Source organism: Tribolium madens, unplaced genomic scaffold, assembly GCF_015345945.1.
Source record: "Tribolium madens isolate multiple individuals breed KSU strain unplaced genomic scaffold, Tmad_KSU_1.1 Scaffold_1;HRSCAF=32;Tcas5.2_LG8, whole genome shotgun sequence".
NCBI lineage: Eukaryota > Metazoa > Arthropoda > Insecta > Coleoptera > Tenebrionidae > Tribolium > Tribolium madens.
In genome coordinates this window covers 5,613,676-5,638,924 of record NW_025400984.1, presented here as the reverse complement: position 1 = coordinate 5,638,924, position 25,249 = coordinate 5,613,676, and the positions used below count along the sequence as shown (strand labels likewise).

Sequence of the window (25,249 nt, the reverse complement as noted above, 5' to 3'; positions counted from 1 at the left end):
GGAATGGGTTGTGGTTTGATTCCGGGGACGATTGGCACAGGTTGTGGTTTGATTCCGGGTACAATTGGGACACTAATGTCAATTTCTGGGGTTTGGACTCCGGGAATTGGTTGAGGTTTGATTCCGGGGACGATTGGTACAGGTTGTGGTTTGATTCCGGGGACGATTGGCACAGGTTGTGGTTTGATTCCTGGTACAATTGGGACACTGATGTCAATTTCTGGGGTTTCAAATCCGGGAACTGGTTGAGGTTTGATTCCAGGTACAATTGGTACGGGGTTGATTTCGATTTCAGGGCTTTCTACTTCCTGAATGGGTTGTGGTTTAATTCCGGGGACGATTGGAACAGGTTGAGGTTTGATTCCGGGTACAATTGGTACACTAATATCAATTTCTGGGGTTTCAAATCCGGGAACTGGTTGAGGTTTGATTCCGGGTACAATTGGTACGGGGTTAATTTCGATTTCTGGGCTTTCTACTCCTGGAATGGGTTGTGGTTTTATTCCGGGAACAATTGGCACGGGTTGTGGTTTAATTCCAGGTACAATTGGTACACTGATGTCTATTTCTGGAGTTTCAACTCCGGGAACGGGTTGTGGTTTGATCCCGGGGACGATTGGCACTGGGTTGATTTCAATTTCGGGGCTTTCGACTTCGGGAACTGGTTGTGGTTTAATTCCAGGTATAATGCCTGGACGCACCAAAGATCTCCCTTGTAGTCCTGTAGATATTTATTTGAAATAAATACTAGATTAAGTTATTAAATCTATTTGTTATTACCTGGCGCAAACGCCAAAACTACTGTTAAAAATACTATAGCTTTCATGTTTCTTACTGTGTAAGCACTTCCAAACTTCACTTGTTTGTGCTCTAACTCGATTCGTTGATTGTCTTATATATGAACATTTAAATCCTTTTCGGAATGAAGAAATAAATTATTGGACGATTAGTTTTGACATTTGGATCAGGCATATCTATAAAAATTAATCCGAAAAATTTTATCGCACATTATTATAATCGATATAACATTTTCATTCTTTAATGGTTAGTGAATTAACGCAATCACTTTCAAGAATTTTTATAAAATATGACTCTCTAACAAAATATTAAATGAATTTTGTTTTTTCTTTATCTTTTTGCTATTACGTAACCTCAACAGTATTTTTCTTTAACGTTGACAAATGCTTTCTCCATTAAGCCATTTGCGCCTTGGGATCGAAATAATCTGACAAACAATGGAATCACAGTGAAAATGGGCTATCAGCAGCCAGTTTTCCCATTTCCAGTATAACGCTAAGCTCGCAATCTAGCCAGGTCATCTTTCATTACCGGCGTGATATCGTTTGGGAATAGTATTAACCGCCAGATATTGCGTTCACTAATATCGGAAATCTCGTCTCTTTTTCTCCATCATCCCTGTCGAAAGTTAAACGACCGCTTCGTGGAAGTCGACACCAGACGAACTTTTATTTTCCGAAATCCGATCATAATATTGTTCGATATCGGTGGCGGCTTGCCTGTTTGTCGAAACTCTGCGGTCAAATTGATTCAGCTGAAATTGGAATTTGAACAGGATTTTCAGCCTGAAAACTTTTATCACGAATAACGACTTTGTTGACAACACTTTACGAGTGAGGGTAAATCCGGGGGTATTTTTTTAAACGAGTTTTTTGTTTCAGGCGGTGGTGAGGGACTTTTTCGGCCGCGTTGTAACGAAGGCTTCATCGTCATCAGGTGGGTAATGAAGCTTGTGTCGAATAAAACCAACTCCAACAATTCAAACAGTAATAATCCAAATTGTAATTTTCGTTGGCAAACAATAAGCTAATAGTGTGCGCCTGAATCCGGGCCAGGAGGCGACTCCGGCTCCTAAGCAATTACAGACATCGTTACCAATAAATTACCGCTTCAGCAAACGACCTAATTACTCTATAGTTTCTCAATTTCATTGTGCCCCCCGTCAAACTCGTCTAAATCGATTAATTAATGTTTGAACCGTTGTAATTATCTCGTGTTTAATCCGGGAATTTTTGCATTCGCAGGAAAACCGCAATCGAAGAACGACGTCTGGTTCAAGTACAAGGAAGGCTACAGCAACGCTGTACGGAAAAAAATTAAAATATCCACTCTCAAGTAATGTTTTATTAAAAGTCTAATTATACAACCGAACAAATTAATTTATTCTGTAGAAAACTCCCATTTCCTGCTCTTTCCACGGTAAGCGCAAATAATTTTTAAACGCGTTTTTCGCCGCAAAATTACGTTATTTTTATGCCGGACATTTTAAATTGAAATTTATATATTCGTGTGCAATGCTGGTCGCCGTAATCTGGTTTCGTTTGCATTACGGAATTGCAATTTTGTTTTAAGCTCGTTCCGGAATATAACATTTTTCATAACGTGACCAAAAATGTAATCACGATGATTTATCGACGACTGCGTTTATGGTCATGTAAATTTTTTTTGAAAGGTTTATGGGTTCGTAAAAATTGGCGTTTAATTATCTTTTTTTTTTGTAGTGTTATTACGGGAGTGATCCCGGAAATGTTGCATTTTGACGTCAGTATCGAGGTTTAATGAATTGTAAATGGTGACATGATAATTTAAAGCGTTTTAAGTTATTAATCCGATCTAACTTGGAGATAACAGAGATCGCAATTTGTACTTTCATATATTTCAATTTTCCATTTGGGCTGTAATGACAGTTGCATTTACTTTTTTAATACGAATAATCCTGATTACCAACAAAGAAATTTTATTTATTTTAGTTTTAGCTGTTCTAGATATCTTTTAATCTTTGCAAAACTGAGGAAATTTCCAATAACAGAAAATTTTTGATCTACGTGTATATTTACATTTTCGTAGTTCTAAAAACAGCAAAGAACGACAAAATAGAAATTTTTTAAATGACTATTCAATTCACCTCTCTTTTTTCAAATATAATCCAATAAAATAGCAGATATTTACTTTCGCATCTTAGCAACAACAAATTCAAGCGAATATTCCACTTGTGATAAAATATAACTGGATATTCAACGTTGCTTAGATTTTGGATGATAAACATAATTAGTTATTATAACAATGATATTGCAGTTGTGACAGACAAAAGAAATAGACAAAGAATTGAATTTTTGCTCTCATTGAATTGAAATTTAATTTCTCTTAAATGTTTTGTAAACATGTTCTAAATTATTTAAATAAATACTACTTATTTTCATTTAAATTTTGTCAGTCGTTATTAATATAAAAATTGCATACTACCTATATCTCTGGTTGCTTTTGTATTTAACAAACAAGCAAATTTTTCAAAGGGACAAAATCTATAGTACAATTTTACTACAAAGTATCTAGATTGCTCAGAAAAAAAAAGAAAAACAGAATTTGCAGGATGATTTCTTAGGTCAGTAAAAAAAGTTTCTTTAAACTTACGTATGGAAAGGCTTCCTAAGAGATTAGAACTGTATGAAAATGGCGAGCTAAAGGAGAGATTTTACAAAAATTTTTATCTGGGATATTTTTTTGGCTTTGAACCTACTATTGCCGCACTATTACGTGAAAAATGAAATTAAAATAATAATACTAACCAACAAACTCTCTAAGTAATCTAAATTAATTTAAAATTCATGATTTTTTATTACAAAAAGTTAGGATAGATGAGTTCTTATAATTATTTATTATTCTCTGAAGAAAATTGTTGCAGACTTTGGGATTTTTAGAAAGAATTCAAACTTGCCTGCGTTTTATCATTATTGTTTTATTAACAAAAAATAATAATTTTTTACTAATATTTTTTGTTTGCTGATTTTTCAATAAATATCATTATTGTAAATGTTTTCTTATTATTGAGGTTTTATATTTGCTAATAATAATTGACACTGCAACTAACCTTCATTTTGGTACTTAAATAAGTAATCATACAGAATGGCCCACTGAAAACGCTCAAACAGATCAATTTTATATTCAAGGGGGACACTTGAATGTGTACTTTGCGTTTCCACCACTTCAACCCCAACCAAAATATCAATCAGCTTGTTTTCATTGTGCCACTCTGTATATATAAGTATAAGAATAATATTATTTATTAAGCAGTATTTTAATTTCCTTGCTATAATATTGCAATACCAAATAAGGAAAATTTCTGTACTTTGTACATTTTTATTGCAATTTGTGATTGTTTAAAATTTCATCATCTCATGTTTTGCTGGTATTTTAATTGGTGTCGTAAAGAGTGTGATAATTAATTTATTGATTTATTTCACTTTAATCTTGTTAAATGCACAGTTTGCTTTTATTGATACAAATCACTTATCGATCATGAAACTTTATCTCACAGTAAATAATAATTTATTTAAACCGCCAATAAAGTAGCAGTATATAGGAAGCTTAAATTTAGGAGAAATGCAAGTAAACTCACTGTTGATGTGATATATCTGATACATGATTTTGCCAATTCACTCTGTAGATAACGATTGAAGAATTTTTTTTTGTTTTATTAGGTAATTATTTTTATTAGGTATCATTTTTCATTGTTTTATGACAGTTTCATGAATCTTCAGGTGCTTTTCGCCCTAATCTCAATTCCTTTTGTTCCTGCTATTGCAAAACTTTGCAAGTTTGTTCTTATTACCAGTGACAGTTGCAAACCGGAGCTCAGATGTGTTAAACAATTCGTAAGAATCCGGCCGAAACAATTACACTAAGAATGTGCAAATTTACGATCTCATTTCATCGAGTAAGCCTTGCATCCTCCTTCCCCTCTATTCGCGTAATTAATCCGAAACATCATAGATATTAATATCCATAAATTACGGCAGCAAACAGCATCATCAAGCAATTCCATTAGCGCGAGGTTGGCTACACTGGAGCCCAGGTAGCGCGATCTAATTTCACAATTGCTCCCATAAGTCAACGCTTTAACCACGTGACATGATTCATCGACGGCGATCATTCGAAACGTCGAAAAAGTCGAAGATTCGTCCCCACTACGAAAGGCGTCGCGACGTGATCGATGCTCTCCAACGGAGGGTTGCCATTGGCGGAGGCGGGGTTTGCACCACCCTTCCGACCCCGCCGTCAAATGGGATTACCGCCGACGGAACGATTTGTATCAATTTTTTCGCTGGCTTTTGTTTCGCTACAAGGGCGATTTGATTGCGGACGGGATTGAGAATTAAAAGACGGAATCGGTTATAGGTTGCTTTATTGAACACACTATATCGTTTATACATGGTTGCTTGGTGGATTTACAGAGGGCCGCGGAAGGCCGTAATGGTACACAGTTTCTGTATAATGGGTATAATACTAGATCACATCACAATATTCCGGTAACAAGTTGCTAATCTACAACTATATGTACAACTATTGCTTAGAGGGGGCCAAAGGGCGTCAGGCGGCCTACAATACCACTTTTTATGACCTTCCCTTATCGTTTTTTTTTTAACCATATTGTAGTTATTTGTACAATTGACATTAGGTACATTACGTTTTTTGCAGTTCGTAGTTCTTTAAATTATGTAAAAATTTGAACACCTATGCATTTAAAATTACACAACATGTAAACTTTACGGACTATCTTGTCAACTGTATATTCTATTTTGTCAACTTTAAGGACGATTTTAATTTATGACAACTAAAGGTTGTGGAAAAATACTACTTTTCGACTATTTTGTGTTATTTTACAGACAATTGCGGATGGTTTCAGAAAAATGCAATTTTAAAGGCTGTGATTCTTTACAGTCGGCTTGTAGATATATCTTATCTTACATGGCATTTTTCCGGGGGCGCGAGTTCTGAAACACCCTGTATATTAAATTTTACTGAACAAAAAGAAAAAATAATAATAGGAGACTAGGCGAAAGTGTTAAAAAGAACAAAATTTTATTTTTAAATTAGTTTTTTTAATTATACCACCAAAGGACTGCTAAGAGTTGTATCATTTTTCTTCAACTACTGTGGTCGGTTTGGAAAAGTGGTTTTCATCTGTAAACGTTACAACAATATACAGGGTGAATATAAAGTATGGAACCAAGCGGTTTTATTTTTGATCATTTGCGTCCGGAAAATAATAATTAATATAAATTAAAGTAATATAAAAAATGTGATCGTAATTTCAGAACGAAATTTTGTTTTGTTTTTGAGTTATGCGATTTTTTTTGTCAAAATTGCAATTTATGTGAAAAAAATTTTTTGAAAAAATTAAAAATAAAGCAGATAGTTGTAATCCTTAGAGTATAGTCTTTATGAGAAAAATGATTTTATAGTGGGTTGCCATTTAAAAAAATTAATTTTTTTGTAGAACTCAAAAATAAAAGGAAATTTCGAAAAATTTTATTCTTGTTAAATCATCACATTTTTATAGTACTTTAGCACTCATGAATTAGTTTTTTAAAAAAATAAATAGTTTAAGCAAAAAACGTTTGGTTCCATACTTTTTATTCACCTGGTATGTAGAACTAATATGTATAGAGCGTTTCAAAATGATCGACATCTTGTTAGGTCATGGAAATTAAAATTTAAGCTGGCAACATTTGTACTTTGAGAATTCTAGGTTGTTCATTTTGTACGATTGCAACCACTGGTTTGTTTTTTGTGGTATTTGTCGTTTTTAAGTGGTTTTTGTGCTTTTTCTCTTTTATTTCATTTTTGTTCGACGTTTGTTCCACATTTTTTTTGGACATCGCCATCTAAAGAATGTTCACATTAGTATATTTTTGGAACTAAAAGTCTAGTTTACTCTCTCAACGCCTACCGAGATGTCAATCATTATGAAACGGTCTATTATAGTTAAAATAGAAAAATTGTTTTTTTTTAAGAAAAAAAAATATTCTGGAGGTCAAAAATATACATTTAGGTAACGAATAGGAGATCTACTTTAGCAGATTAAGAATAAACTAACCGCCATCACTTTTAGATTTAATTAATTTATTGATGTTATTACCGAAAATCTAAACTTTGTTGTATTTTGTGTTATTATTATGGTTATTTTTGGTTTTACACCGATTTATACTATAAATTTCTCATATTTTACAGAAATAAGTTCTGTTGCAAAAGTGTTTTTGAAGGTTAATTAAAAAGTGATAAATGAATTCCATTTCAAATTAATTTTATTTAAAAAAGTATTCGCAAGTATTAAAAAAGTATCATAAAATTAAAAAAAAAAGTATCATAATTTAAAAACATTTTGTACTAACGCTTTTCGGTATTTAAAGTAATTATTATTAAACAGATTTTTTCAAAATTTAAAAGATTCAACGGGAAACTATCATAACAGTCATTATACTATGTCAAGGAGATATTCATAAAATTGACAAGAATTACTTAACGCTGTTGCTGTGTTTATGATATTAAAATGTTTGCATTATCTTAATTCATTGTTACAAATTCCATCAGACAAATTTTCTGTGGAGTCGAAGAGATTTGGTACATATTTATTTTTTTTTAATCTAAGTATCTACATGTTTTTGCTTCTTTTATTTTACCATTTATTGCACTACAATCAACCGCCCAACACCGCCTTTAGCCCATAAAACCACTAAAATATTCCCGTTTTAGCCTAATCTCCACCTGCTACGATTTGGTGTTTGTTCAAATTGCACTCCATACACTATTTACAAACTCCTAAGTACGCCGTTTCGCAACTCCCTCTGTCAGATTACGTCGTCGGTTCTTTGCTGTTAGTGGCCGTTTCCGGCATTTCGTGCTTCCTGTTGAGCGCTTGCAGAGTCAACGGCGGCAGCAGGGGAAAGTTGAGACTGCTGGCGAGTCCAGCCGCTTGCTGGAAGTTGGCCACGTGTTGGAGACTCTGCAGGAGGGCGGCGGAATGCTCCTGCGCTTTCCTCCTTAGTTCGGCTACACTGGACGAACGCTGATCGCCGCCGCCGGGAGAAATCTGCGAACCGTCGCCAGATGGCAGCAGACCCGCCATCGGCTTGATGGGGCAGCAGGAGCAAAGGCCGGGAAAACCTAAGCAAAATTAACGGTTCATATTCGAAGCCAATTAGAATTTAAACAAAGTGTGGCACCTCAAACTTTAAAATGCGATAATTTGTTTTGGCGCCCACCCCGCCTTCTCTTTATCCATTTAGGGAGTCGTTATCGTCCAATTTTGCGGCACTTTACACCTGCGATCACGATCAACTTTAAATTCGATATGTAAGGTTGGCGGTGTAGAGAAGGCGAAGTTGTTGCGAAACTCGATTAGGACGATACGACGGGTCTTATAATAAATCGTTGAGGGATTTTTTTGTGTGTTACCTTTTAGTGTCGGGAAGAGAGGCGGCGAAAATTGCGATGATATTTGAGAGGCCAGGTGGGACGGGAAGAACAAGGGTGGCGTGTTTCTGGTGGGGTTGCCGTCGAGAACCGGACGAAATCCTGCGGTGCTGTAAAAAATAATCATTTTCAATTTTTGCTAAATACTAAACTAATAAATGTGACAATGTTTCTCTTTTCAAAAATCTTTGGGAAGCGCTTATTTCGTAATGCGGGGTTAGCGTCGTGACCATAAATTATCTAGATAATTAGCATGAATGACACGTATACACACGCATTTCCGGTAATGAAATGTAAATGAATTTGATAAATAATCCAGCAGAAATTGAAAAGCCTACATTAAGCCCCGGGTCCGTTGGTGATATAATTTGGAAATGGAAATAGGATGTGTATCTCTGATTACGATACATGATGTAGCAATTAATGCAAACTATATCAAATTCAATTAAGCCGCTCTAGTCCGAGCATTTGCTTTGACCAACCAATGCATTGCAAATCCGTTCATTAGGGCGCCCCTCCGGAGCCCCCATTGCAAGACGATTCCGCTATCCCGACGAGTTTTTTCTCTGCAAAACTCCAAAGGCACGAAACCGTGTAAATCCGGCAATGGCCGCTTCCGGGAGATAGCGTAACACCGTGAGTAAGCTACACACGAAATCCAATTAATATGTTAGTGTAGGAAATTAAGCTGTCTGAGGCATTTACGCAAATGCATTCGCTTTGCCACGGCTGTAATTGTGTAGAAGGAATCTTCTCAAATGTCACATATTATATTAAACAATGTCATGAAGGCAGTTTGCTGAATTACGTTAATGTGAAACTCGATGCCGATGTCTGTTTTAGGTAACGATGTTAAAGTTGTGACGACATGATCGTGCCAAAAGTTTACTTTTATGAGATAATTATTGTTATAATTCTATGGGAGGGAGTGCAACACTATCTAATTTCTAAACTGACACCTCTTTTACCTCAAAATGTTTAATACACTGAGACCAGAATTTACTATTAAAAAATCACAAGGGAACAAAAATATTTCCTAAGTTTTTTGGTGATTTTTGGAAGGCTGTATCTCACGGAAAAATGATTGTATCTAGATTAAAAAAAAACATTTTGAAGCTTTAAGTTTCTAGTTTTGAGATCTTTTGGCAAAATTTTTTATGCTACGGTTATCACGCAATCTTAAGAAATAGCGCGAGGAAAAAATTGTATATTTTTTGTTTTTGGTCCACGGATTTGGGGATTCTTTTTTAGTTAAATCAGTGCATGTTCGTTCAGCCTTGTTATGCTTTTTTATATTCTCCTTACGTCAATTAGTCACTGAGATTTCTGAACTTTTAATGAAAAAGGATCTTTTTGTCTTTGATCAGCAATCAATGACCGCACAGAGAATATAAGTGTAATGTCAAAAACAACATTGATTTAAAGAAAAGAGGAAAAACCAACTTAAAGAAACAATGTTTAATAATTTTTGAAAAAAAAAAACGTTTTTTTTTTATTTTTTGGATTTATTATTGGATTCATTATTTACGAATACGGGGTAGATTTACTAAAACAACGCAAAAACTTACTTTTTACATTTCTGTATTGTATACACTTTGTGTATATGGCGCATAAGCTCTTCAATACTCTATTGAAAACGCACAAACAACATTCTTATCAGTATGAAGTAGAGAATAATTTTTGTTTATTACTTAAAATTGTTATTAATCGGTGATATAACAATTAGAAAACCGGATTTTTTTTCTTAATTTTAACTAGTTCTTCTGCATTAATTTTGCTTTAGATTTACATCTCTTTGTATTTACTAGTTTTTAGAGAGATGTTAAATTATATCTACGATATGTTTTATTAGTTTTTGAAACTATTTATTATTCATCCCGGCGCATCCACCATTTTAACAGTCTAAATTGATGTTTGCGAATTTAGAAAATCACATTTTTGAAGTTGCATGGAGAAGCTTTATACTCCCATTTAATAAGAAATTACGGGTGGTGCAGGATGTATTAGAAAAGACAGAATAAAGCATTCTTAAATAATACACATATTTTATTCACAACTTAGTAATATTCCTGACTTTTTGGAGGTGAGGAAATATGTTATTATTTCCTCTTGGCCGGGAAATAATTTATGTAAGATTACCAAAGTTACGAGCCCATTACATGTCAAAAACGCAATTTGGTACGTCAGTGTATCAACTTTGTTAGAAAGGCAGATAATTATTTTATTAATAGGAGAAATTCAGCCACCAATATATGGTACTAAACTATCAATGTTTTCCCCATTTGAATAGTTTACAGTTGTAAACTGTGCCAGATGTCTTCTTTACTAATTTTGCCGAGTAGCTTAAACAACGGCGCGGCGACGTTTTGGTGGGACTTTGACGGAATTTTGTGAAAACTTCAATGTTTTATTTAATCTGTCGTCTAACGTTTTTTAAAAGAAATTTTTTATTTAAAATAATAATACCTAAAGTTGAAATTTCCATTTTAGAATAATGCATCGAAATAGACCCCACATAGTTTTTGCAATGAGGTACGGAGCAAAAACGCTTGCAAGTACTGAATTGACTTGTAAAATTGACAAAAATGGAAAACTGATATTGTCAAAATGTTTTCTCCATTTGGATAGTTTCTAGCCTGCCACCAGAGGTCAGCTACTTTGCTGAATGTCTCCTTGATATGTTTGAAAATGTTAGAATGTCATTGTTGAGACGAGCCCGTTTGTGGTACACAAACACCGTTTGTGGTCGCCGTCTTGTTTATTTATAAATTCCTTTAGTCATCGAAATTATTGTAATATTGAATTTAATACTGAATTTTGATGGACAACTGTTGACGGATATGGAAGTTTTTCTTTTTTCACTTGATACAACAGAACAAGTTAGTGATAAAAACATGTTCACTTATTGGTAGTTTTTTAAGTCCTCTAGTTCTTTAAAGTATGATAAAAGGAAAAATTCAAATGCAGAATCATATTTTTCTGAAACCTGAAAAGTGCAATGCAGCGATGGCAGTCAATTTACCGAACACCTGTATATTATGATTGCATAATAAATAAATATAATTCAGCAAGTGTGTGAATGACTAGTACCGTGCGATCAAAAAATAAATAAATTAGAGTAGGCGACGATTAATATTCTAGAGTTGGCAACATATTATTGGCTGGGAATCTGGGCGGGAAATTTTCCATACAAACTGAAAGTGAAAATGACCATTCACCGTTTTCGTCTTGTACAGCACTTTTGCAATAACTTGCAACAATAAAAATTTTCTGCTTTAAAGTGAACATTATTTCACTCAAAATGAATAAAACACACACTTGCCAAAGTTTTCGCTGACATTTGATGTCAAAAATCAGGACTGCTATCTGAAGGACTTTAATCACCGCCTACTCTATTTTTTTTTTTTTTTTTGGATAGCACGGTACATTTACATTTATCCATAGTTTGAACATGGCTTAATTCTAAAAGGTTAAGTTAGCACTGACAGTTAATCTGTAGTACTCACTACTGGTTTTTCACGTAAGTACTCAACTAATTGATTATCTTGATTTGCATTTGATGCTCTCGGTATTTAAGAGCGGCATTGCAGAAAAAAATATTTGAATGTGACAGATCACAAATTGACAACTAAATTGACAAGGGCAAAACCTGTTTCATTCTAAAGAAAATTCAATTTTCCGTTTTTATTGCAACCAACTGTACATCGATGTCATATGCTTATATTGAAGTTGGAGGATAGCTTTTTTAATACTGATAGGTGAGTACAAAGTAAAACGAAATATTATATACAACGGTAAAGATTGTTTATCTACTCGTGAAAAAAGTCCACTCGTGACTTCGTCACTCGTAAACTTAGCCTTTTTACTCATAGACAAACAATTTCTTTATAGTCTTGTATAATAAATAACTATTGTCTTCTTAATACTTGTTATGGGAGCATTTTTTTGGTAAAAAATATATTTTACATATTATGAATCACCCTGTATAATGTATTTTTTAATTTCTATAATTTACTAGCTTTTTGATGGACTGTACCCACTCGCTTCGGGATGTCCTGACTGGATACTTTGTTGATATGATTTGTAGACATAAGCCAAAGTCCCTCCTCGGAGACTCTAAAGTAAATTGAAGTCTAAACATTTTAACTGGGGGCGGATTTGCGGGAGTACACTGGAAGAAACATGTCAGCAAACATTATTACAGACGTCAAACAGAGCTTCCATATCGGGGAAATGTAATATAAGAAATGTGACATTTTGATTTATTTATATATTTTCGTGCTCACTAGCAAATGGATTTCAATACACTCGACAGCATGAAGGAAGAAAACGGCGCATTATTCCTCGCGCCGCCCTCACAACACCTGCAGTAATTACATTAATGCCGCTGCTCATAAATAAATAGCTATCGAATTAGAGTGACTGTGCAATTAATTAATCAGCTAATTAGCAGACTGGCACGGATCAAAGTTAGCCGGGTTTCTGTTAACCGCAGCCAAGTTAAGCTCATTTCCGCCGCCCCCGCAGCCGCCCTCACCGCCACCACCGATGCCTGCCGTCGAAGCTTTCAGGTGCGACGGATCTTCGACGGATCCATACGCTAATCACTCAGCGGATGATGGCGGCGGGACTTCTCCGGGATAGATGGAAATCCATGCAGGGGGATGCGATTTTTACAACGTTTTAAATTCGCCCTTTAATTTTCCATTAGGCGGAAGCACCCCTAGCGATTTAAATAAATAATAGCCATATTTATGATGTGGAGAGGCTCTTGAATAAGTTAGCGGAGACGAGGAAGGCGCGTTATGATGCAGTCTTACACGAAATGACGACTGCTTCACTGATTGACTGATCAAGAGATCAACAAAACAATGACAATTTAACGTTTTGTTTCAAATAAATTTCTAGATGTAACAAAGATTTCAAAATAAAAAATAGTTTTCTAAAAAACTGCAAAATTTTAAATTGAAAACATTTTTTTTTAACTGATACAGGGTTATTCAAAATTGTCCGACCAACTTTCGAATGGTAATAGAAGACTTGCAGCTAAGCATAAAAATAAATTCAGATTTTTTGAAGCCTTTTTTGAGAAAAAACAGAACTGTCAATTTTCATATTACTATGTAGGCATCTTTTGTTTGTTACTATGTTGTTTTTTTGTTTCCGATGTTGTCGGATTTAATTTATTATTGAATTTGCTAGTTTGTTAAATGTTTCGTTGATTTTTTCAACAGGTTTCTGTTCAATGTTCCAAAATGTGCTTTTTCCGCTAACTAAATTCAAGAATACATTATCTGAACGGTCAAAAACTTAACTCAAAATTTAACCTTTGATGAGATATTTCGTGAAAAAAATCGTTGATTGTTCTTTATCACCACTCAAGACACTTTTGAATCACCTTGTATATGCGATACTTATCAAGATTTTTATTTTTACAAAGATTTGTATTTTTACAAATGGATGTTTTAAATTTTGTTTATTTATATTTTTTTTAATCCAGAAAACTTGATTTGGATAGTGTAGGCACTAACATTTTTTAATATTTTGCTTTACATCTCTATGTTTTGTTTTGATTATGTTTTTTTGACTCTTTGTTTGTATATCAAAATAAAACTCAATTTCGGTTCGGTAATTTGAGCTTTTTTATGTGTTAATTATTAATATAATTCACTTTTGTCTTTTCGAAAGCACAAAACTTGAAAGCTTTGTGTTTCATTTCCATGTCGATTTCATGTAATAAAAACGCACTTCCTGGCGACATTACAAAGGCAAGTAAGGAAAAAACGTACTCGGATGAAGGCTGATTTTGCAATGTTTATGATTACATTAGGGGTTGTATAAGCAGACTATAATAGGGAATTAAGGTAATTTAGTCGTGAGGCGGAAAATGAAGTTATAAAGATACGAACTCTCCTCAAAGGAGACGTTATTGTCTGTAGCTGCCATAATTTGGAATTTCGCTAATAAGATTTTATGTAGTTGTATTTCGGCGCGGCTCTAATAAATTATAAAATTGCATTATTTGTAATTCTGCGTTGGGATGACGTCATTAGACGATATTAAAAACCGCCCTCGATCATTTATCACAGCATTGTCTCTGCATCTGTGATAAGGCAAAGGTCATCGCAATGGTAATCCGGAAGCGATCCTATGGAGAGAACTGTCTTCCGGGCGCATGTGCGTCACTTCCGTTTCCCATTGACTTAACGGTAATCGTGCATGCTTTGTTTGCACTCTGAAGAGCTGCCCTACGTGTACAATCGCATATGCTACATTGACTCGCACCCCCGAAAAGAGGAGGCCGCCCTCCGACGTCATTAACGACGCTTTTTTTTTCCACTCGATCTCGATGCGTGTGTACATTGCGTAATTTCTGGCTTCGCGGCGGTTTTGGGGTGTTTAATTTCGGGATTGCTTTGAGCGATTTTTATGGCCGGGGGTGGGACTTTTAATAAAACCAGTTAATATTCATGGGATATAACACGACGGATGTTCTTTGCAACTGGACACATTTTTATGACGTAATTGGATACTTTGGTGCACTTCTTTGTAACCCCCTCAAATACACAATATGTGAAGTGTTTTGGGACTCAAAAGGTCAAGTAAAGTTTGACTTTTTGATTATCAAATGATAGCCTTAACGTTAGGTACTATTCTGCAAGGAGTTGTCAGTTTGTTTTTTATTTATTTTGATAAATGGTCACCAAACTATCAACAATATCTTTAATTTGCAAACGTAAAAACAAAAACAGGTAAATTTGGTACCACTAACAAAAATTAGTTTAGATAAGTGAAAGCAGAAGTTAAAAAAACACAGCTAAAATTTGGGCATAATTTGTAATGAGAGTTTGCTAAATATGCTTTAATTTAAATCAAAGAATTGACGAGAATACAACATAATCATGAATAAGAAAGAAAATAATTGAATAGGAGTGTACGGTTTCACCGCGTTTAAGGAAGGGGTTAAAAAATGACAATTTTGAAACTGAAACTAAAAAAGTGTTTAAAACTTGTATGTATAAATTTCGAGCTCATTTCAAATAAATTACACAAGATATTGTCAATTTTTATAATAGATATCTGTTGTATTTTGGTGTCACAATGAACATTTTGTGTAAATGTAAACAGTTGCACAAAATGCAATTTTGTAATGCTGTTTTGGGCAACACTTTATGCACTACTTTTGTCATCACTGGCTGCATACTGTCGTTTTTAAGTGAGAAACGGTTGCTGATCAATGTATTTTATCGGAAGTAATGCAATTTGAGCTATTTTCAAGCGATTTGGGTACCGCATACGTCAAATGTCATGAATTTTAACTGTCAAATATAATAAAAAGCGCTTGATAGAAAAAATAGTACAATAAAAAACACGTGTTACAAGCTCTCAGTGATACTCGTTCATTTGTAACACTCGCCACTGCATGGCTCGTCTGAGAAAATACTCGTGTCACAGTTAGAGTGTTTGTAAAACTTGTTTTTTAATATACTACTGTATCCCCACTGAATTCCTTTTTTATTAATAATTTTTAACAAAATGTCTAGGATGGAAATAAAATTTTCCTACGACCATATACGAAAATAGATCATAACGCACAATTACATATGCGCGAATATCAATATCGTTCGAGGTCAAAAACCTGTGCGATTTGTTTTCGCGCTGTGTGTTAGAAATCTAACGCACAATTCACACTCGAATGTTTTGTATGTTTTCATTCAACGTATTTTTTTTTGTATCCATTATAAAAAATAAATCGTTATTCAACGTATTTTTGTATCCAAATTTGTTCATAAGAACACAGTTATTTATGGTCGTAGGAAAAATAGTGTACAAAACTTGCAGGAAAGTGTCTAACGCACTCGCGGGATTGCCTGCACTCGGCTAACGCCTCGTGTGCAACTTTCCTGCTTATCACTTTCCGTGCTCGTTATGTAATATACTAATTACAACCAAGATAAGAAATATTCCATAACCTCGTTAGCTTAAGTTTTCTGACCAAGAGGCTAGATGTAGCCTGAGGGTGTAATGAAATTCTCACCGACGTTTGTAAGCTATTTTATTCAAAATCATATTTTGTTTAAGTAATAAAATATCTGTTTTTCTAACAAAGTTTATGTACTGACGTAGTGGCTATGCAAACATATTGCGTTTTTGAAATTAGATGGGCTTATTACGTTGGAAATCTTACATAAAACACTTCCCAACCAAGGGATGGAACGACGTATTTCCCTACCTCTAAACGGTTAGGTGAATTATTAAGAAAAACAAAATTTGTGGCTACGAAATTAACTACTACTAATTCTCTCACAAAAATTTTAACTTTGTTTAAATAAACTCTACAAATAGCTGTTTAATTTTTTAATGCTTGAGAGCAATAAATCATGTGCATGTGTGCAAGTTGTGCCCCATGTGCCGAAATATTTGGCTCACTCAAGTGAAGGACTCGCGAATATTAACTATTAAGCAATTGTCTCCCATAAACAAGTCTCTTATTGGAATAATTTAATCAATAAATCTAACTCGAAGTGGTGCAGCCGCATACACTGTTAAATACCAAAGTGCAATGTTCATTTGTTCCATCGCTTCGTCGGAAAAGCTCATTTCCAACTTCCTCTTGTCTTCGTTTCCTTATTCAGGTGTGCAACTGAAAGTTTTTCGCGATACGTTTAAAATTTCATTTGAAAAGGTACTCGCTATACAGAAATTATATTGCAGCATCAAAAGAAATTACAGCACTCATTCCTCTTTGGTGCTGTTATAAAAATTAAATCAAATTTTCCTCAATAAAGTTTCCCGAATACAAGTTAGCTTTCAAGTTGACCAAGTGAATTTTCCTCGGTTACATTTCCATCTCCGAACAGCGCGCTTGCTCATGCATCTTTCATGCAACGACATTGCTTTTTCTCGATCACACCCTAGACTAGAAACCGTCTGAAAAATTACAAACAATCGACGGAATTTAGCGGTTTAGATGAGAATGTAACGACGGTTGCAAATTTAATGGGTTTGTGGGTTTCGGAGTCGCGCTTTGGATGCGTTTTATGAAATGGGTACGGCGCTAAATTGTATTGCGGCGTGGATTATTCAATGGGGTAAAATGGTAGTGGGTAATGGGACGAAGGCTATTAGGTATAAACCAGAATTTAATCGAATTAAAACACTCAAAGGGACATAGCAAAGTCACTGATTTATTTAACTTGATTGTTGAATTTTTATACCAGAAGCAAAATGCATCCTCTTGGCACATTTTTTTTTATTCAAAAACTGGACTTTTGGACAAAATCAAGCAGAAATGTGTGTACCCCGGGCATCAACCCCCGCATCTCTCTCCCTATTAATTACCATCGTTAATCGTTCTGATACACTAATTGAAATTATTCTCAGTTTCCATCACTATAATCAGTCGTAATGCACTGTTAATTCGTCGCGGTACCGGCATACAGGGGACCCAATTTGAATGTCACACATATAAAGGGGGGTGGGCTTGGCGTACCTATTACATGTGAAACGTTTCAATCTCGTTATTATGCAATTTGAATCGTTTAACAGAGAGAAACCGCTCCGTGTCGTGTGAGAGAGACGAGGAGCGATTTTTTCGCTAATTCGAGAAGATGTATTTAATACGATGCAATTTAAATTGATATAAATGAATTTGGTCCGATAGTTAGAACGTGATCTATTTTAGTACTCGACATACATCCATTACAATTAAAGAATTCGTGTTGTGTCAGAGCGCGCACATCGCAAATATAATTTGCGAAGCAGCGCTTTCAACGGGTCAAGTGTCAATTTGCGATGTTTTAACGTCGTTGTCCATATTAGACAATGTCGTTTACACTGTTGTCGACGAAAGGAATGAAATCAAATGCGGGTGAAACACATGGATGTGATTGTTTCGAGACAGATCGCCAAATCGAAACGGCGGAATTGCGGAACAAGGGGAAGGGGTTGTTTAAATAACCAATTACATTTAATTGTGGCCCAATCATATCAAATTATTTTTATTTTGTGGTTTTTGCAGTGAAGAAAATTTGATACAAACACTATTTAAATAAACTTTTAAATTAATTACGTTTATGTAACTATTTAAAAAAGAAATTATGCTTCCAAGTATGATCGATTTTCATACTTCAAGCTAGGATATTTGCCCAATTTGCCCTAAATAAATTAGAATTGAATAAATTGGTGAATCTTACAGAAAGGTAAAAATGCTTAGTGGATTTTTAAATATCAAATTTGGTTATTGTTATTTGAAAATCAATCTCTTATTTAGATTCAAGGCGATGAATTCAATGCAGGATGATCCTTTATAAATTATACTCTACCGACTTTTTTTTCACTAAATTAGAGGTTTTCAATGCTTTAAAACTTAAAGCCATTTCCAACTACTATCAAATTTTGGACACGAATCTTTACACAATTTCTACTTTTTATCCTTTGACAAAATAAATATGTTTTAAGTGGTAAATACTTATTTGAAATCCGTTTTAATTTTTATTGAAGGGATTTTGAGAAAATTAGCCTTTTTTGGTTGTATTCGAGTATTTGTTGGTACCTTTTTGTTCTCAAAAAAAAAAAAAAAGTAGACGGTATTTCAAATTTGAAACCCGTTTGTTTCTATCGGTCTTACTTTCTCGTATAATCACGTTTTTTCAAGTATCATAGTCCAAAAAATAGTTGTTTTTTTGTTTTGGACTTGTAGTGGTGTTTCATTGTAAGGAAAAACATTTTAAGTAGGTAATTTATATTTTTGAGCAAAATCGAATTTTCGTAATATGGTACTGCTAAACGAATTATACGAAAAATTAAGGCTAATACAAATGTCTTACAGCCGGATTTTACATAAAAACTTAATAGGGACCACCAACTTTTGGCCTTCTTTTTTATCAGAACAGTGCTAATTGAAACCTCGAAAACAGTTAAGAAATAGTATATTACATACCGAGACGAACAGTGTTTCATTTCTGTCGAGAGATTAAAACTTACGAGAACTTTATCTCGAGACACAAATGAAACTTTTCAAACAATTTTATTCACAACCGCATTTTTAATTTTTGTAAAAAGTAAAAAATAAATTTCAAAAAGTTTGACCCGATCGATCATCAGCCGTTTTCGCCGTCATAGCAACAAACATTACAAAAAATGTGGTCACGCTATTTTTTTGCTAGATTGTGTGTCAGTTTTTGCTTTGCTAAATCTTTAAATCTATTGAAATGGTGAATTCAGACGAATAATTAACTCCAGAACAATGACATGCAGCTGCTTATACACTACAGAACGCGTTTAGTTGTGACACAAGTGGGACTAGTAAACGAGGGTATTAATAGAGGTAGGTAATGGAGGCAGTTAATAAAAGGTCAGTAATGAGACACTTTTCAACGATCGTCAAGGTTAGAAATGTCAATATTACATATTCGGTTGTGAATAACATTATTTTTATAATTTCAAATGCCATTTTCCCAAAAATTCTCTGATAAAAAGTAAAATAGGTGTTGGACAATGTCAAAAAAAAAATTTAAAGAAAAAATTTTTTTTTTCCTGAACCGTCATCTTTTACCACATGTAACTTTTTAATAAATTGTTACAATCAAATAACTTTAGAGACTTTATTTAATAAGGGTTTAAAATATCCAGAAAATTGCAATCCATCTTTTTAAAACTGAAAAACGAACGTTTTATGTATTTAGTCCAAATTTCTCTATATTATTTTAATGTATGTTGTTTTACAATATTGTTTGTGGAAGATATTTTTTCAAATGTGCAAATACATAATTATCGTTTGCTTCAATATGTTTTTGCGCGCGGTTGCTTGTCGGCCGCCATTTTGGATGAAGTGTATGGCTTCAGGCGTCCCGGAATAATTTTTCTGTATCGGGTCCCGCATATTGGACAGTTCAATTTGAAATATAATTTCTAACTTTCAAATATTAGCATTTCATATTTACCCTATTACATCACATGACGAAAACTGCTCTCCAGCCGTTTCCTCGTCATGAATGTTTCATATTTTTCGTACGACTTTATTGACCGACTCGAGCCGGCGGCTATGTGACGAATTTAAATTGCATAAGCACACCCATCACGTTAAATAATTCCGAAATAAATCCACTCAACTCCGGCCCTGATACGGCACACGCGCGATTAATCCGGCCCCGGCGTCTCCGAGAGGTTTAATTTGTTCACAACGAAATTAGCTTAATGAAAATATCACTGTCATTTCTAGGCGGAGACCCTCCTCTCTGAAATGCAAATGAGATGTTAGCCGGTTTTCTTTTTGTTTGAACGAATGGAAAATTCGTTTTATGATATTACGATCTTTATGTCTGCTTGATGAATATTTAAGTTTCTTCTCTTGTCAGATCTTTGCTGCTCTCAGTGTTTTCGAGATGTAATATGGCACTTCACAGAAAGAATATAGAATTTATATGTTTTATAGATCCGCTTTATGCCGGGGAAATATAGTTTGGTGTTCCTCTGCTGCCCCTCAACAACTTAGGCAGATACCGGTGCAAAATTCAAAACGATATGTTTGTTCTCGAGACGCTCTCGATGCTTTTTACGGCCGTTTATACGACGGACGACGCTTATGAGATATTCTTCTTTTTGTTGCTTCTTTTAAACATCACCTTCAGAATTTTTCTACTTTTAACGGAAAACACGTCAAAATGATCGCTTTTGTTTTGCTTCCTTTTACCATTTCATATTCCAATTCGATAAAATATATGTCGAAGTAGCGAAAACAACTCAAGAGAATACTAAATGTGATACAAAGGTGACAATCAACGGCTTTAGGTTTTCGATCCACTTATTTTTTAAACAAGGCGATAAGATTGAGTTTTTTGACCGAGCCTAAATTGTTAACTTACAAGGGACGAAGTTCCAAGTGAATTAATCCCGGGAATTGATAACGCATACGTAAAATAGTTGAATAAAATTATATATTTTTTTCTATAGCATAATTCACTAAACGTTAAATTGTTATTAAGATCACTTCTAAATCGTAGTAGTGTGGATGGATTTTTCTATGATTTTGATTTTTAGTACAAACAATTTCTTGAAAATCAGAAACGGTAGGTAGATAAATTAGTGCCCCAAAAATTGTAGTACTTACCAATGCTTTCAAAAATAGGAAAAGGTAAAGAAAATCAACAGTGTGAGTGTATTAATTTATAATGTGACGCCGTTAATATCCTGTAAAAGTCTGTTATACAGGCTGTATTATAAAAAACGCCCCAAGCCATAACTCCATTATTTTTAAAGATATGAGAATACTTCTTGAAACAGTTTCTTGTCATCTATTGTTTGGCATAACGCTCCTTCCTATTTCACCGGAAGTGACATTATTTTCAGTTTTTTAAATATAAGACCTTGTATATTTTATTAGTTTTGAAATCCCCATTAAATTGTCTTTCAACAAGCTCACTTACTATTATTTATTACTAACTTTTGTTTTTAGGCAATTTGAAAATTAAATTAAATTAAGTAGGGTGTGGAAAGAACAGAATATTTTTTTTCATTTTATCTTAAACAAGCAAACGACTGATAACGAAAAACTGTGCAACTTTGAACAAAAAAGTAGGTATTATAACGTCTTTAAAAGTAATGAAATTATGGCTTGGGGCGTTTTTTATATTACAGCCTGTATAACTATACAGAGCGCCCAGAAATGTGGTAGCAAGTTTTTCCATTGATCTCGCAAGAAGACACTTTTTTACAGAGATACCTGGCAACGCCGCTATCTAAATTGAGTTAAAGAAATGTCAAGAATTGTCAAACGTAAAACATTCAAATTTAAATTTTATTGAAAGTGTTCAAATTAATCCCCATAATGCTCAATGCATAACTGAATCCTTCGAGCAACATCTCGACAAATTTTAATGCATAAATCGGGCTTAAGTTTAAAAATTTTATGTTGCAAGATTGAACAAAGGCATTTTGAAAGTGCCATCTTGTAACACTTTGTGTAAATGTTGCTACCACATTTCTGGGCGCTCTGTATCAACCGTGTGGTGGTTAGTATTTTTTGTGATACTAAAAGACTTTGGCATTTTATTCAAAATCATAATGGCAAGTAAATTCAGACTTAACGCAAAGTAACCTTTAAATGTGTCTTTTATACAGCAACATGCGTAAGAACATACCGTGTGTACGGTGACGAACAGTGAATTTCGTCCGTCCAATTTCCATGACACACGGGTGATAACTGCCACAAACGCAGGGACATAATTAACAGATTCTAGCAAGAATATGCTTTTCTTTTACACCAGAAGTTCGATCAACATTTTGAACAAAATTTTTGGACTTGGTTTTACTTTCTAACTTTTAACTTGATCGACACTTTTTATCGGAGGTAATTGGAGTTATTTACTGATTATTTATTTACTGATTTATTTATTTACTGTTTCATCCGAAAACAAGCTTCAGCTTAAAATGTTTTTTTTATTACTTTAATGTTTTGAGTAAAGCACGCCCTAAAATTTTATTAAACCCCAGCCTAGTGCATAACCTTTAATTTCAATGTGATAGAAAAAACATTACTACCTTTAAAAAATCAGGTAGAAAAATATTGCTACGAGAATCAACTGAACTTTGGTAAAACCTCTAAAAACCCTGATTACCTAATAAATTCTACTATCAACTGAAATGGAGTGTAAATTGAGTTATATTTTGACAATTAAACAATTGAAAGTCTAATATAATTAATCAAAGGTGGCGGTTTTCAGGGAAACAGTCGTAGTTTGTCGTATATGGGAGGATTTTTTAATAATGTATGAACTATGAAACGTAGGTAAATAGTAAATTGCAATATTTTTGGAAATTGAACAGAATGTTTTAAGGTCACCTAAAATTCGCTCTAAAGGCCATATCGATGAAAATTGATGAACCCGTCCAGAATTCATGTGACAGTCAGCCGACAAAGTAATTAACGCCCATGACATCATGCTTCATTTAGATTGAAGATTTCACTGTTGAAATTGACGAGTTAGTTAATTTTAAGTGCGTGATGTTATCAATTAACAAGTGTTTAAATTAATTATTTAATAATTACCCTACCATGTTTCTTGTTAATTACTTACTAGCCTCCATAATGAAAACAATTGTTTGATAAACACTGTCACGATTTTCGCTAGAAAAGTCCGGAAAATTTCCCACCGATGCAAACAAGAGCGAAGCTCTCGTGCATCCTAATTGGTCTCAATTACGAAGCTAACACGATTATCGGTCCGCATTAATTAATCGGTGATGTCACTTAAAACAATATCACCTACCTGTCACCGAAGGGAAACATGTGCGAGAAGGGCGGAGGCACCGGACGAGGAGGCTCCGAAGAAGCTGAAGCTGCCGGACTTTGCGGCGAAGCCGGATCCGGAGACGTTTCGGCCACTCTCTGTTCCGGAGTCTCACGTCCGCTGCTCCGGCTAGAACATTCCCGGACCAGTTCTTCATCTGGAGCCGTCACTTCCGGGGAACTCGTTTCTTCAACCTTTTCTTCTTTCGCTTCGTCCTGGTCCCGTTTCACCACGTCTTGGCCGTCGCGTTTGCGCTGCTCCTCCTTCAAACGCTCGGCTTTGCGCCATTTGGCGCGACGGTTTTGGAACCACACCTGAAAATTTCGATAATTTCAGGTCGAAAGTGGTAAGCATTTTTTATTACATTGCGACCTGAGAACCAGAAGCTTCCAAGTGACATTTTTATTAATTTTTAAAATAATTTATTATTATAATTCTCATGCCATTGCATGCAAATCCACCATTTATATCAAAATTAACAGAGTTAGAGTTTGTGCTTTTTAGTTGTAAGTGGGCTTTGCCGTTAATTGCTAGAACCAAAAAGTTCCAAGTGCTTTTTTTAATGGCATCGAAAAACGATATTTCCGGTAGTTGTAACAGTAATAGCGTTGATTCTGATGAACAATATTTCTGAGTAAATTAGCAAATAAAATAGCGACTATTTAAGTAAGGTAATAAGCTTTATTTTGAATTCGTCATTCATTGTAAATTACAACAACAATTTCAATATTGCTGAAAAATAAATTCTCAAGACAAAAAAAATATTTAAATTAGGTCCATATAATTCTGAGATACAAATTTAGACGATGATACTGATCTAAAACTAGAAAACCAGTATAGCCACGTAAAAGGCAAGCAAGAAAATGGAAGAAATAGCTAAGAAATTTTTTTTGTCAAAATATTCAATTACAATTTTAAAAATAAAAATCAATATTAGAATGTTTGTTTATTTCAAAAATAGTTATTTATTATACAAGACGATAAAGAAATTGTTTTTCTACGAGTGAAAAGGTTAAGTTTACGAGTGACGAAGTCACGAGTGGACTTTTTTCAGGAGTAGATAAACAGTCTTTATCGTCGTGTATAATATTTCGTTTTATTTTGCACTCACCTACCAGAATTTTTTGAATATAAACAGTTGATAAAAATTACTTTGTTTTACTAGACGATAAAAGGCTACGTTATCTACTGAAATTTGTTTGATAAAAGCACTCTTTAACATTGAGTACAAAATAAATACTTAAAAGATTCAATTCACTCAATTCCAATTTATTTCAGGAGTAAAAATAAATATTTCATTTATTTTATTCCCGAGGGAATAAAGTAGCAGATTTATTAGTTAAAAACGAGAGAATAAAGTATAAAGTAAGTAATTGTTGTTTAAAAAGGTAATAACAAATTAATAACATTTTTAATCGATACTACGTATAAAATATTATGCACATTTGAGAACCATAGGGTTTTAAGTACGTGCACAATTTAGAAAATAAAATGACATTGGATAATGTGACTAATTTATAATTAGTTAAATACATACAGAAGTATAAGGCACATAATTTAATTGATACTCTTAAAGATTAGGGTATATGTGCAAACATTATAAATGGTGCCCTGTAAAATTTACTAAAAGTCAGTTAGAACCTTCTGGTCGCGATATATTTTATTTGAACATATCGCATAAATGTTCT

The 25,249-nt window shown here is 34.0% G+C and overlaps 3 protein-coding genes across 4 annotated transcripts in view; 1 reads left to right on the top strand and 2 right to left on the bottom strand.

Moving 5' to 3' along the window:
* LOC123004017 (proline-rich extensin-like protein EPR1) overlaps positions 1–909 on the bottom strand; it is a 7,369-nt gene extending 6,460 nt beyond the window's left edge. The window contains 2 exon segments of the mRNA XM_044397116.1: positions 29–721; positions 781–909. Coding sequence (XP_044253051.1) covers positions 29–721; positions 781–826 — 739 coding nt within the window. The 5' untranslated portion in view covers positions 827–909.
* LOC123004016 (chromosome transmission fidelity protein 18 homolog) overlaps positions 1–2,177 on the top strand; it is a 21,000-nt gene extending 18,823 nt beyond the window's left edge. Inside the window, exons 5-6 of the mRNA XM_044397115.1 lie at positions 1,680–1,734; positions 2,043–2,177. Coding sequence (XP_044253050.1) covers positions 1,680–1,734; positions 2,043–2,137 — 150 coding nt within the window. The 3' untranslated portion in view covers positions 2,138–2,177. The remainder of the gene's footprint in view (positions 1–1,679; positions 1,735–2,042) is intronic.
* A 4,168-nt stretch (positions 2,178–6,345) lies between these two features.
* LOC123003642 (dorsal root ganglia homeobox protein) overlaps positions 6,346–25,249 on the bottom strand; it is a 38,625-nt gene continuing 19,721 nt past the window's right edge. For both annotated transcript variants that reach the window (XM_044396537.1, XM_044396538.1), the window contains exons 4-6: positions 23,541–23,875; positions 8,254–8,381; positions 6,346–7,962 (exon numbers count right to left, since the gene is read on the bottom strand). In XM_044396537.1, the coding sequence (XP_044252472.1) occupies positions 7,652–7,962; positions 8,254–8,381; positions 23,541–23,875 (774 nt within the window). In that variant the 3' untranslated portion in view covers positions 6,346–7,651. The remainder of the gene's footprint in view (positions 7,963–8,253; positions 8,382–23,540; positions 23,876–25,249) is intronic.